General features: G+C 47.2%; 1 protein-coding gene across 1 annotated transcript; it reads right to left on the bottom strand.

Moving 5' to 3' along the window:
* Positions 1–235: 235 nt before the first annotated feature.
* Positions 236–13,168, bottom strand: casd1 (CAS1 domain containing 1). Its single transcript, XM_062486711.1, has 18 exons — positions 12,982–13,168; positions 10,338–10,434; positions 10,028–10,148; positions 9,747–9,791; positions 9,557–9,619; positions 9,377–9,421; positions 9,111–9,234; positions 8,609–8,817; positions 7,978–8,403; positions 6,827–6,916; positions 6,535–6,654; positions 5,764–5,920; positions 5,376–5,455; positions 4,554–4,655; positions 3,750–3,890; positions 2,885–2,962; positions 1,619–1,711; positions 236–1,486 (listed from the first exon to the last, which is right to left on the bottom strand). Exons 1-18 carry the CDS (start codon positions 13,112–13,114, stop codon positions 1,217–1,219), a joined length of 2,394 nt encoding a protein of 797 aa, XP_062342695.1. The 5' UTR covers positions 13,115–13,168; the 3' UTR covers positions 236–1,216.
* Between the last annotated feature and the right edge of the window lie 1,288 nt (positions 13,169–14,456).

Below are 14,456 nucleotides of genomic sequence, written 5' to 3'. Positions count from 1 at the left end.
CACACACACCACACACACACCGCACACACACACACCGCACACACACAGTGGTTATTTGCCCCTGAAGGATAGGCTCATATTAATGTGAAGACAAAAGGCAGATAACCTTCAAAGTGCCTCTTTTGCTTTGCTCCAATAAAAGCATCTATGAAAAGAAGTACCAGAACTTCTCTAGGCGACACTTCATTCACTAAACAGCAGGCCTGGGCACAGTTACAAAGAAGCAGAGACCATGTACAAAATATATGCTTAATTTAAATCATTAAATACTGTACATACAACAGAGAAAGGTTGGTGAGGTCACGTAAACCAGTGCACAAGGCAAAGGTCCTAAAGATAAAAAATAAAAAAAAGAAGTGTTTACAAAGATTTTTTTCATTTTTTTATAATCTCTTAGAAATATTCTATAATGTTGAAATGTCTGTTCATTCTATCCTGGCTGTTATAAACTGCTTTAGATTTTTGATTATTTATTATGCAACCACAACAAAGAAGATCTGAATTGTTCATTGCACAGAGATCAGTGACATCTGGGCAGTTCTTCTGCTCCAAGAACAGCTTGGAGCAGTGGGTTAGATGTCCCCCCTTTCCAGAAGGTGACTGTTCTGCTGAACACAGACCTGAAGCACTTCCTGGCTCAGAGGTCAAACTGAAACAGGCATGTGCGTGAGGAGCACACCTTTACTAACCGTCGTCTGGGCGGAACCAGTGCACCATATCCGGTCGAGGGAGTCCTTCTGGAATTTTGCAGGGAACAGTTTCAGGCAAGAGGAGCAGGGTGTTGCCCTCCTCTTCAGATTAAACATACGGCCAGCCTTTCCTCCAATAAAAGGCTGGAAGGAGCTGTTAAACACACACCTCCCCCCCCCCTTCCTTCTAACCCTCCTTCAGTAGACGCTCTCCTTCCTCCTCTCCAGTGTACAACTTCCACCACAGTCTCCAGGCAGACCGGGCCTTCTGCTAGCGTCGCCACGACGCCATAGCGTCTCTGACTCACCTCAAACACGGCTACCGACCAGCCGTCTGTCCATCGCAGACAAGGCCAGCAAGATGGCCGACAAGTTGTCTTGCAAGACCCCCTCCCCCCCCAAAAAAGCTGCCATCGCAAATCCTTTAAACAGCTGCCGGTGGAAGACGTCTGGGCTGAGTATGACCTCCAGCCTGCCAAGACCTCCAGCCTCTGTCCCCGACCTCTGTACCCAGCCGGAGGGATGCTTTAAGGGCCGAGGGAGGGCAGGCGCCCCCTGGTGGCCCAGAGCAGGGCCAGGCCCCCCAGCCCCAGGGCGCCCAGCCTGCGCAGCAGGGAGGCGCCGTCCTTGGGGATGACCACCTGCGCCAGGTCGTTGGTGATGAGGGAGATCTCATGGGCCACGCAGACAAAGATGAAGGTGCTGATGATGATGTTGAAGGAGGGGCTTCCAGGGAGCAGTACCAAAATGCCCTTGGTGTCTGCAGCCAGCCAGATGTGGTACTGGCAGATGAACAGCTGGGGGAGGGGCCAGGAGACCGTGTGTGATTGAGTGGTAAGGATGGACACAGAGAGGAGAGAAAGTGAAGGAGTGTATGTACATTCACATAGGAAATGAATAAAGAACAGGGTTGTGTGTGTGTGTGTTACCTCCAAGGAGATCTTCCCAAACCAGGCGAAAAAAGAGCTGTATATTGAGCGAGCGTAGCCCGGAATGTTCCGGATCAGAATGAAAGCCAGGATCTGGAAACGACAGAGAAAAATGTTGTTCTCCTGTCTAAAGGCTGTTCTAGATGTTCTCCTGTCTAAAGGCTGTTCTAGATGTTCTCCTGTCTAAAGGCTGGTCTAGATGTTCTCCTGTCTAAAGGCTGTTCTAGATGTTCTCCTGTCTAAAGGCTGTTCTAGATGTTCTCCTGTCTAAAGGCTGTTCTAGATGTTCTCCTGTCTAAAGGCTGTTCTAGATGTTCTCCTGTCTAAAGGCTGTTCTAGATGTTCTCCTGTCTAAAGGCTGTTCTAGATGTTCTCCTGTCTAAAGGCTGTTCTAGATGTTCTCCTGTCTAAAGGCTGTTCTAGATGTTCTCCTGTCTAAAGGCTGTTCTAGATGTTCTCCTGTCTAAAGGCTGTTCTAGATGTTCTCCTGTCTAAAGGCTGTTCTAGATGTTCTCCTGTCTAAAGGCTGTTCTAGATGTTCTCCTGTCTAAAGGCTGTTCTAGATGTTCTCCTGTCTAAAGGCTGTTCTAGATGTTCTCCTGTCTAAAGGCTGTTCTAGATGTTCTCCTGTCTAAAGGCTGTTCTAGATGTTCTCCTGTCTAAAGGCTGTTCTAGATGTTCTCCTGTCTAAAGGCTGTTCTAGATGTTCTCCTGTCTAAAGGCTGTTCTAGATGTTCTCCTGTCTAAAGGCTGTTCTAGATGTTCTCTTGTCTAAAGGCTGTTCTAGATGTTCTCCTGTCCTAATGGTAAACACTGGAGATGGCACATCTCCCTGTGGTCATTGGATTAACATTTCCCTAGCCTACACTGTCAGAGTGTGTTACCAGGGGCACCCGCAGGGGGCTGGAGGGGCACCCGCAGGGGGCTGGAGGGGCACCCGCAGGGGGCTGGAGGGGCACCCGCAGGGGGCTGGAGGGGCACCAGCAGGGGGCTGGAGGGGCACCCGCAGGGGGCTGGAGGGGCACCCGCAGGGGGCTGGAGGGGCACCAGCAGGGGGCTGGAGGGGCACCCGCAGGGGGCTGGAGGGGCACCCGCAGGGGGCTGTAGGGGCACGAGCAGGGGGCTGGAGGGGCACCCGCAGGGGGCTGGAGGGGCACCAGCAGGGGGCTGGAGGGGCACCAGCAGGGGGCTGGAGGGGCACCCGCAGGGGGCTGGAGGGGCACCAGCAGGGGGCTGGAGGGGCACCAGCAGGGGGCTGGAACTCACCTGGACCACAGAGATGTAGGGATGAAGCTCGTTACACTCAGTCTTGTTCTTACAGCTGCTGGCCCACACAGAGTAGATCTGACAGAGCAGTCACATGACAGAGAGGAGTCACATGTTTAGTACAGAGCATGAACAACAAACAGTTTTATTGCAATACTGATACAGGTGTGTCTGTGTGTGGGGGGGGGAAGCACATAAATGACATCTAAATGGGCCATGCCTATATTGAATGGTCGGAGGAAAAAATATTAATTAAAAAGCAACAGTTTTATGATTATTCTGCTGTTTTACAATTATTTTATCGATTAGGAATTCACAATATGTGGACCTCCCACACAGACATATCCTGTCCAGATTAAAGTTCACCCAAACCACTCAGATCATCAAGACTAGATCAATTAAAGGTAAACATTAGCCTACTCGCTCTAACTAAGCCAATCCCGTTAGATCAGAGATTAGTTCTAGGGAGGGTAGGATGAATGTGAGAGTGTTGGAACAGGGCCAGAATGTGCTGGTTCTAGGAGGGGGGTAGGTGCATGTGAGAGTGTTGGAACAGGGCCGGAGTGTGCTGGTTCTAGGAGGGGGGTAGGGTGTATGTGAGAGTGTTGGAACAGGGCCAGAGTGTGCTGGTTCTAGGAGGGGGGGTAGGGTGCATGTAAGAGTGTTGGAACAGGGCCGGAGTGTGCTGGTTCTAGGAGGGGGGTAGGGTGCATGTAAGAGTGTTGGAACAGGGCCGGAGTGTGCTGGTTCTAGGAGGGGGGTAGGGTGCATGTAAGAGTGTTGGAACAGGGCCGGAGTGTGCTGGTTCTAGGAGGGGGCAGGGTGCAAGTGAGAGTGTTGGAACAGGGCCGGAGTGTGCTCTTACGATGAAGGCGCCCACAGAGAGGAGCAGCAGGAGGTTGGAGAGCCGGGGGGAGAAGAGTGCATCTCCTCTCCCCTCTGACAGAACCTGACACTTCTGGAGCACCAGGTACACGAAGGCAAACAGCATCCCGTGGATGACTGCCTGCGCACACACACACATCAGAAATACACACACATCAGAAATACACACACACACACACATCAGAAATACACACACATCAGAAATACACACACATCAGAAATACACACACACACACACATCAGAAATACACACACATCAGAAATACACACACATCAGAAATACACACACATCAGAAATACACACACATCAGAAATACACACACACACACACACATCAGAAATACACACACACACACACACATCAGAAATACACACACACACACACACATCAGAAATACACACACATCAGAAATACACACACATCAGAAATACACACACACACACACACATCAGAAATACACACACATCAGAAATACACACACACACACACATCAGAAATACACACACATCAGAAATACACACACACACACACATCAGAAATACACACACATCAGAAATACACACACACACACACCAGAAATACACACACATCAGAAATACACACACACACACACCAGAAATACACACACACAATCATCAGATCATTGGTCAAATATTGACCGATATGACGCTATCTCTCGTCATCTGTACCATGGTTACTGGAGGAGACAGAGTAAAGGTCAGACTGGGTGCCATGGTTACTGGAGGAGACTGGGCGAATCAGGGTATTTACTGCTCCACTTACAAATCGATCCAGTTTCCAGCGGAACCACCACTCATGGACGCTGCCGTTCAGCTCAAACAGCCTGGACACGGGCCACACACAAAACACACTCTCGAAGAAGCCCTGCAACACACACACAGAGACACACATACGCATGTCATTAATGACTCAACACTGTTAAACTAGAAGATAAAAGATAATGTTGTTCAATGAACCTTGTCACTCAAAATAAACTATTCTGTTGTGTACACACAAACCACCCCAGTGACGAGGGAGCTGCTGCACTGGGGTCTTAAAGCTGCTGCACTGGGGTCTTAAAGCTGCTGCACTGGGGTCTTAAAGCTGCTGCACTGGGGTCTTAAAGCTGCTGCACTGGGGTCTTAAAGCTGCTGCACTGGGGTCTTAAAGCTGCTGCACTGGGGTCTTAAAGCTGCTGCACTGGGGTCTTAAAGCTGCTGCACTGGGGTCTTAAAGCTGCTGCACTGGGGTCTTAAAGCTGCTGCACTGGGGTCTTAAAGCTACTGCACTGGGGTCTTAAAGCTGGGATCTGAGAAGTCTGTTTCCAAAGTTTTTTTTTTTTTTTTGTGGGGAAAAAAAAAAAGTTACGTGTTTGAATTTTTTTCCGAAAGGTTTACAAAATATTTTTCTAGTGAGTGAAAGAAAGTGTCAAAAGGTTTCAAAAATATGCTTCAGAAAAAGGTTACGTGTGTGTGTGTGTGTGTGTGTGTGTGAGAAAAACAAAGTCTAATCTGTCCCCACCAAGGATGGCTCCCAAAAGTGTCCTGAGGTAGTGTATGAAAGTGTCTCAGGGAGGTCAGCAGATCAGGGTCCTGATTGGCTCACCTGGGAGTAGGCGAAGAAGCAGATGAAGAGCAGCAGGCCCAGCAGCTTGAGCAGAACACCCAGGTACCACATCCCACTTCCTGTCCAGACAAACACACACACACACACACAGACAGCCATCAGCCCAGCACCACTGCTGCTCCTAACTACATCTGGTGAGGAGGGAGGGAGTTGAGTTAAGTAGGTAGAAGGAGAAAGAGGAGGGTAGGAGGTGAGGTAAGGAGGGAGGTGAGGAGGGTAGGAGGTGAGGTAAGGAGGTAGGTGAGGAGGGTAGGAGGTGAGGTAGGTACGGAGGTGAGGTAAGGAGGGAGGTGAGGAGGGTAGGAGGTGAGATAGGTACGGAGGTGAGGTAAGGAGGGTGAGGTAGATGGCTGGTTAGGTTCCTCACCGTTGGCCTTCTTCTGGAGGATCTGGGGCCACACAGCCAGGGTGCTGTAGATGATGACGAACCAGAAGCTGACCAGCGGAACAAAGTAGTAGAACTGGTAGGACCGGTCCATCACCACACACAGCACCAGCACCAGGAAGTTCAGACGGAATAGAACCTGCAGAGTCACACACATACAACACAGCAAAGAGGGGAGGACCCCTCAAGTTCAGAGAAAATAGCTTTGAAGGCTATGAAACCAGGAAATCCTGTACGTAGCTAGCAAATCTTCCTCGCTGTAAATATTATGAAGAGCCATTGTAAATCCTAACCAATCCAGCTAATAGCTACGAATACCTGCATTATCAAGCTAGTTAGCAACTATCAGGTAACTCTTACAGCACCATCTAAAGTAATGTCTTAACCCTTGTGCTGCCTTCGGGTCACATGACCCTCGTGCTGCCTTCGGGTCACATGACCCAAAGGTTCATAACGAACCATCGTTGTGTTTACCCAATTTTACCCAATACAAAAACAAATACAAATAATTTTCTTTTAACCATTCCAATGTGGGGGGTCTGAGACAGCCCGACAGTTAAAAGAAAATGCTTCACTTTGTTTTTGTATGAGGTAAATTTGTCGCAATACGACGGTGGGTCACAATGACTGATGGGTCAGAATGACCCGAAGATAACACAAGGGTTAAGAGCTTTCACTACCACGCAGAGATAAGCGGGGGCTCTCATGCTGATCTGGTGTTTTGTGCGGAGCGCGTGCAGGTTACAGGCTCACCTGACACAAACGGTACAGACCAAAGTCTCCCTTGAGCCAGAAGAAGGAGAAGTGACCGTAGCCGGTCTGGAACAGGTAAGCAGCCACCAGCACCCTCACATGCATGTACACTGGAATGAACTGGGGGAGAGAGAAGGTAACTTAAGTCATATGATTACTGAAGGACAAAGAGAAGGTAACTTCAGAAGGTCATATGATTACTGAAGGACAAAACAGATTCATTTAAGATATTTAATTAGGGGTAGATGAGGGGGTGGCCACTGCGCCTCCTGGTGGTGGGGAGGGGACTCACAGCGCTGGCTCCAGATATGTGGTAGATTAGGATGACCAGCTGCATCCAGCCCTTCCACTCATCAGTCTGCTCCCGGTTCAGCAGCTTGGTCTGTGGAGACAGTCATGATGTTACTAGGTCTGTGGAGACAGTCATGATGTTACTAGGTCTGTGGAGACAGTCATGATGTTACTAGGTCTGTGGAGACAGTCATGATGTTACTAGGTCTGTGGAGACAGTCATGATGTTACTAGGTCTGTGGAGACAGTCATGATGTTACTAGGTCTGTGGAGACAGTCATGATGTTACTAGGTCTGTGGAGACAGTCATGATGTTACTAGGTCTGTGGAGACAGTCATGATGTTACTAGGTCTGTGGAGACAGTCATGATGTTACTAGGTCTGTGGAGACAGTCATGATGTTACTAGGTCTGTGGAGACAGTCATGATGTTACTAGGTCTGTGGAGACAGTCATGATGTTACTAGGTCTGTGGAGACAGTCATGATGTTACTAGGTCTGTGGAGACAGTCATGATGTTACTAGGTCTGTGGAGACAGTCATGATGTTACTAGGTCTGTGGAGACAGTCATGATGTTACTAGGTCTGTGGAGACAGTCATGATGTTACTAGGTCTGTGGAGACAGTCATGATGTTACTAGGTCTGTGGAGACAGTCATGATGTTACTAGGTCTGTGGAGACAGTCATGATGTTACTAGGTCTGTGGAGACAGTCATGATGTTACTAGGTCTGTGGAGACAGTCATGATGTTACTAGGTCTGTGGAGACAGTCATGATGTTACTAGGTCTGTGGAGACAGTCATGATGTTACTAGGTCTGTGGAGACAGTCATGATGTTACTAGGTCTGTGGAGACAGTCATGATGTTACTAGGTCTGTGGAGACAGTCATGATGTTACTAGGTCTGTGGAGACAGTCATGATGTTACTAGGTCTGTGGAGACAGTCATGATGTTACTAGGTCTGTGGAGACAGTCATGATGTTACTAGGTCTGTGGAGACAGTCATGATGTTACTAGGTCTGTGGAGACAGTCATGATGTTACTAGGTCTGTGGAGACAGTCATGATGTTACTAGGTCTGTGGAGACAGTCATGATGTTACTAGGTCTGTGGAGAGTACATGAGAACATAGAATACAGACACACACACACACCTCCTTGCTGTTCTCATTGTAGAACACCCCCAGCACAAAGATGTAGACGAGAGGGATGAAGAAGGTGGAGTGTGTGTAGAACTTCTGCTCCTTCATGAACACGTCGGCACGGTCACAGGCGTAGAAGTACGCCATGATGACCCCCATCTTGCACACCGCCCGCAACGCCAACGTGGTCCCCGACGCCGCTAGCCCCAGGTCCGGCTTCTTCTCCTCGCCGCTCTCCACGTCGGCCGGGCCGAGCCGGGCCTTGTGGTGGCGGCTGTAGCCCAGAGCGTGCAGCGCCAGGAACGCCAGGCCGGACGCCAGGAACATGCCGGCACACAGCTTCTGGAGGAGGTTGGGGGCGGCAGCGGGCTGGCAGCAGGAGCCATCGATGGGCCGCAGGAACTTGTTGCACACGGCGTTCATCAGGACCATGGCTCCCTAGAGGAGCACCGGAGGGAGGGGACGGGGATCGTATCAAACACTCCCAGAACATGCAGTCAGTTCAGATACTAAGCAGCTAATTATGGTGGGTACAGCTCAGCGGTTAGAGGATTTGACTGCCGATAAGAGGCCGCCGGTTATTATTTTATTTTTTTAAACAACATAAACACATTATTATTACGACAAGACATTCTCCGCCTACCACATTCCTGGTGGCTTCTGGGAGGTGTAATCCGTCGGCTGACTGGGCGATGGTGAGGGCGGCGGCCTGGCGCGAGGCGGCCAGCAGCTTCACCCGGCCGTTCCTCCCGCTGCTGTTCAGGGCGCCGGCCGCTGCCTCGTTATACTGGTCGATCTGCTGGTTGGTGATCATCCTCCTGCTGTCACTGAGCGCCTGCTCCTTCACAGGGTCTGGGAGAGAGAGAGAGACAGAGTGGTGTGTGTGTGTGTGTGTGTGTGTGTGTGTGTGTGTGTGTGTGTGTGTGTGTGTGTGTGTGTGTGTGTGTGTGTGTAGGGGGGACGGTACAAATGAGTGAGTCAGTCAATGACAAAAAATATGAGAAAAAAAATAAATAATTGAGAGACAATTACAGAGTGAGTGTCAACAAGCATCTCAATGCTAATAGGCTAACCTTGGAGGACCCAGTACATTTCTCCACCTCCCCATCCCCGTAGCTAACAGGCTACCAGGCTCCCATGCTAACCTTGCAGGACCCAGTATACGTCCCCGTCCAGGGCCAGGGTCTCCAGGGGAGAGGAGATGGACGTCAGGTTCACTCTGTACTGCTGGAGCGTCTCACTGCTGCCGTGGTGCAGCTTGATGGACCACTGTGGAAAAACAAACCATGCCGATCAACTGAAACACACGAAAACAGCATCAACAGAAAGATTGTGAGTGTGTTTTTTTTCAAGCAATATTCCGAAAATATATCATATTCTGTGGATGTTTACGTTTTCATTTACAACTTACTGTTGCAGCACCAATGACCACCACATCCGGTCTGGTCGATGGATCCTGATAACAAACAGATTGCAACTGTTTCATAGCCTGCCTTGTCCCAGCAACCTTGTCCCAGCTTATCAAAAACGTTTGACCCAATTACAGATTCAAAAAGACCCAATATCAGAAACCAACTCTGTTTCCTCTTACCTCAGTCCATGCTGTCAGGCGCTCCTTCATGGAGTTATTTGCCTCAGGGTACCAGAGGAAGTCCTACCCACAAACAGGAAGTAGTCAGTCTCAGTCTTAACAGGGTGATGTGATTAAATAATAAAATGCCTTGAGACAACACAAGGTGCCGTTAGATGCTAAACTTTCACAGAAGCAGGGAACAGCTTACCACATTCACTAAGGAGGTCTGGTCCTCAAAGGGGATGTTCTCGTGCTGGTGGAGATGAAGCAGAGGCAGACAAGACAGTTAGTGTTCCTCTCTTCAGCTGGCCTTGCACCACCACCAGAGGGAATATTTACACACTCCCTCTGTTATCTTTCCTGGAAATATCATTGTGTGTGTTCAACATCCCCGCCCCCCTCATACAGCCTGTATCGTTTGGAAAAGCAACAACGAACACAAATCAAAAAAGGAAAAGTGGACCAGGTGCCTGCTAGGATGAGCTATACCTTGATGCCATCCTCCCTTTGTTCAGGATCAATGATTTTGATGAAAGAGTAGAATAGCTGCCGGATTCTTGAATCGCCCACAAAGGCCACCCGTTTCTCAGACAGGCAAGTTGTCGCTTCACTGTGGGAGGGCCCAGGGGGAGAGATCACTGACTACAACATGGTGTGAAAACTATCAATATTTACAAGACGTAAATGAAGTACATGCCCTCTCACACACACACACACACACACACACCCTCTCTCACACTCACACATACACTCTCACACGCCCTCTCACAAACACATTGGTCGTAGGAGTGTGACTCACGTGCTTCTGTACTTGTGCATCATGCAGCCGTAGGGCTGCCAGGCGTTTTCCCCCAGGAAGCGACCGCTGGACAACAGCCAATCACATGAGTCGCCGCCTGAGGGCAAACAACATTCCAGTTCATAAAACACACACACATGATCTGTCTATATTTACATAGATTATACACATAGCTTACACACACACACCCATAAAGGTGAACAAACAAAGCACACACACACCACTGCCCCCCCACACACACACACTTCCCCCTAAACTCGTTCTATCTCTCTCTGTTGAGGGCTGAGTGAAACCTGCCTCCATGGTACACTGGCTTCCAGCATTGGTCAAACACCTGGAGGACAATACTCCACCCAGCTGGCCTAGCCCTACACGCCAGGCACCCATCAGCCACATGTCAGCACAACCACGAAACCTCCAGCCTCCAGCCAATCGCTGGTGTTGGAAATGAATAGGCCCATCTGCCAATTAATCGGAGCAAACACAGTCAAAAAACAAAACAAAAAAAAGGTGAAGGGTGCTGAGACAAGACGTCAGGAGCATCCAGTGTCGTTGACAGCCAGACAAGAGCAGCTGCTCTGCTTCTCAGCACACAGAGCACTCAGTGTCCCACGCCTCTTCATAAACAAAGGCCACTGTATGCTGTGAAGGCGAAGTGGATGCCTGCCGGTGTTGGGCCGTAATCTCACTCCCTGCCAGAATTCCACTCCCCTACGCGTGAACGCCTGCACTGCCTTCCTAGCGTATTGCTGTGTGTAGATTGGCGAACCGAGGCGATTTTTACGAGTAAAATGTTAAACCTAGGTTCCCTCGTCTTAGGCTTTGAGGAAACTGTCAGTAGCCAGTCACAAAGGGAAGGTCCAAGCTCGGCTCATCAGGTACTGGAACCAAGCACTGTATGTTGCAAGTGAGAAGATACTAACAAGGCTGTGAGATGCAGGATCTATAAAATGGATATGATTGTAAACACAAAACAGTTGTGTGGCAAGTAGTTTACTGAGAGGGAAATAGAAGTTGAATTCTGGTAGGAGGGACCTCTGGCTGTGAGCAGGGTCCTTTTTATATAAATGTGTAAAATAATGTAGCTATACTCATTTACCAGACGATTCTATTACAATTGGCATATAGTGCATTTAGTAAGTAGCCTATAATAGCAAGTACAACGTAATCAAGAATCAGAAGTGAATAGTTCTACTAAAAGTGATTCGTACAAATGATGACAAAGAAGGATGCTCGCTTTAACCAGAAAGTGAAATAACAGCAGTCGGAACTACAACATAATTCACATATTACCTCATTCCGATAATAAGACAGTAGCACAACAACAAAATCTTTTCTCAAGTGCAGCTCAACATTACGTCTATTTTCGTGAGACAATCATTCAGATTTTACATGTAGCACGACATACGAATCGTATAGGCTCAGGTGCAGCGCAACATCACTTATATTTGAACGAAACATGAATAAAATAGCCTACTGACAGTTTCCTCAAAGCCTAAAACGAGGGAACCTAGGCTTAACATTTTACTCGTCAAAAATCGACTCGGTTCACCAATCTACACACAGCAATACGCTAGCAGTGCGCGCGTTCACGCGTAGGGGAGTGGAATTCTGGCAGGGTGGGAAATTACGGCCCAACACCGGACTTCATAATATAACTCAGACCACCGCCGATGAGCTTCTGCTTCTTGCAATCGATGTTGCCGTTCACGAGACTCAAGACACTCAGTCGAGTTTCACACACCTCGTTTATATGTCTGTTGCCGTGTGTACCTCTGCAATAAGGGAGAAAGGCACACATCTCACTCTAGACATGAGAGGGTAATTTATTGAAGCGGTACAATCCGGCTGTTAAACAGTTTTACTGTCAACTGTATTGCCCAACATCCATCCACGAAATAGGCTAGCTACCAATCCACCTGTCTGCAAGGGGTTTCATAAATTACAGTAGCTAGGAGTGTAGGGCTGTTTGCCAGTTAACTATCCATCTAACGTTACAGTACTCTTCCCACATCCAACCTGTTATTGACATGGACTTTGTCCCAAGCAAACATCTAACCAGCGAACGAGCTGACAAAAGTGCACAGTGGCATACGATGGCACTTGACTATGCTAGCTAGCTAATGTTGCTACTGTTACTAGCCAACTGATGTATAAAAATGGAGTTCGTGCGCGTGAATAAAATCTATAAAGTTGACTTACCTGCACTCCAAATCCAACCAACAGACACACGACACATATAGATAGCCTAGTAAGTTTGCATTAACTAGTTCAGACTGTAGTGGTAGCATCGTAGTAACTGGTTTTTCCGTGTTTATGCATCTAGCTAGCTACATTCATTGTCTAATGTCTCTGAATTAGTGACATATACAGTAGACACACATTTCTACTATGTTCGGTAGCTCGATGGCCATCTAGCTTGCAAGTTATTATTATGAACAAAAAGACTCTCGTTACGAGTCTAGAATATATAAGGTACCGTTAGCGTTGCTATCTTAGTTGAAGCCAAGTTAAGGTTAGCTAAGGATGCATTAGCTAACTAGCTAGCCTAGCTAGCCTATAGCTACCGTATAACTGGATAGCGACTGTGTTGAGTCAAGTGTTTAGCAGTCTAACGTATACGCGACGATAAATCATTACTTACCCCCATAACACCGTGACGCTGTGTGCAGCACAAGAAGTAAAACTACGGCGACGAGAGATAATAATTTTGCATTTTTTATACTAAAATACTGATTAATGTCCCGTTTGCCTAGGCTATAGGCCAGGACCGCCATCTTTGCACCTCCATGACAACAACAAGCAGACAGATGAGATGCAGTCTGGACGGAATACTCTGAGCGCGCCCACGCCGACGCCTCCTTTCAGCCTTTTTACGGTTCCTGATTTCACCTGTTTTATTTAACCATCCATCAACGTTTGCAGAGGTCAGGAAATACTACACAGAACATTTTAAGAATCAGCAAGAAAGTATATAATTAGTGGGGTCTGGAATTTGCAGCAATTTCGGTGCAATACGTCAAAGGAATTTGCTTGGAAAGTTTGCACCCTGCAAAGTATTGTTGCAAACAATTTCCAGTGAAAACTTCCATTGCATAGCGATTATATACACATCCCCATTGCTAAATAATAGCGATAGATCGTTCTTTAACATTGGACAGATTTTTATTTGAAAAGATGTCATCGCAATCTTTTATTGGAGGCGCGATTGTGTATGTTAGCCAATAGATGGCACTATATGAGCATATTTTCTCTGCTCACATGTCTTCATCAGTTCATCTATGTTTGCTGGTCCCAGATCTGTTCTCAATGCGGGGTTGTTTTGATAGTTCACTTTAAGCCCTCACTGTACAGTGGGTTTGCCTACATCACAAACGCTACCAATGTAGGCTATATAATCCAACGTACGTTTTTAAAGTTTGTAGTCTATTTGTTATTATAAACGTCACGTTCGTATCAGTCTGCTGAGAATAACGTCGAATAAAGATATAGGCCTAGTATTTAATAGTATTTACAAAGAGCATTTGCTCTATTTTGCTCAACTATGGGCATTGACGATCTACCAATCAGTTTCATGCATCATTGGAGAGAAGCTCTTCGCAAGCCTTTGTGATCCAAATCACATCTCTTTATTGGATTATAAAGTGTTATTGGAATCATGCCAGGAACACATATATGAAGGGATGCATTGAGAAATGTATTTACAAGGAAAGTTTTTGTAATTTAACATTGGCAATGGAAATAGTCATTTGACAGCAAGTACACAACTTTTGCAACAGGTGAAGGTTGATGTACTTTTTTTAAACCACAAAAAAAGAGCTATTCTTACGATAATTTGTAGTTTTCGTTTTAAATAATACATAACGTTTGGTTTCTATGTATAAACCTCAAAAACAACTAGGATGCTTCAACTCCAATCTCATTTAATGTTCTCATCGTTATACATTAAAGCACTTAAGTCATTAAATGGTGTGTTTTGGAACATTGGACATGCTTTATTTCAGAACTTTTCACAATTTATTTAAACATCTCACATATACAAAATAGGTACAATAAACTTTGTGGCTTTTATTTTGAGAAAGAGAGAGGCCGCATAAAGCCTGTTGAAAAATGATGAAT

This window comes from Osmerus eperlanus, chromosome 20, assembly GCF_963692335.1.
Source record: "Osmerus eperlanus chromosome 20, fOsmEpe2.1, whole genome shotgun sequence".
Taxonomy (NCBI): domain Eukaryota; kingdom Metazoa; phylum Chordata; class Actinopteri; order Osmeriformes; family Osmeridae; genus Osmerus; species Osmerus eperlanus.
The sequence above is the reverse complement of the archived record's forward strand: the minus strand, read 5'-3'. Positions and strand labels throughout refer to the sequence as shown.

Excerpts from the sequence above, each read along its gene's own strand:
- casd1 (XM_062486711.1), bottom strand. The coding sequence starts at position 13,114 with ATGGCGGTCCTGGCCTATAGCCTAGGCAAACGGGACATTAATCAGTAT. Across the intron at positions 8,818-9,110 it reads CGTATACTGGGTCCTGCAAG|ACCCTGTGAAGGAGCAGGCG; the intron begins GTTAGCATGGGA and ends TCTCTCTCCCAG. Across the intron at positions 5,456-5,763 it reads CCTCCAGAAGAAGGCCAACG|GAAGTGGGATGTGGTACCTG; the intron begins GTGAGGAACCTA and ends TTGTCTGGACAG.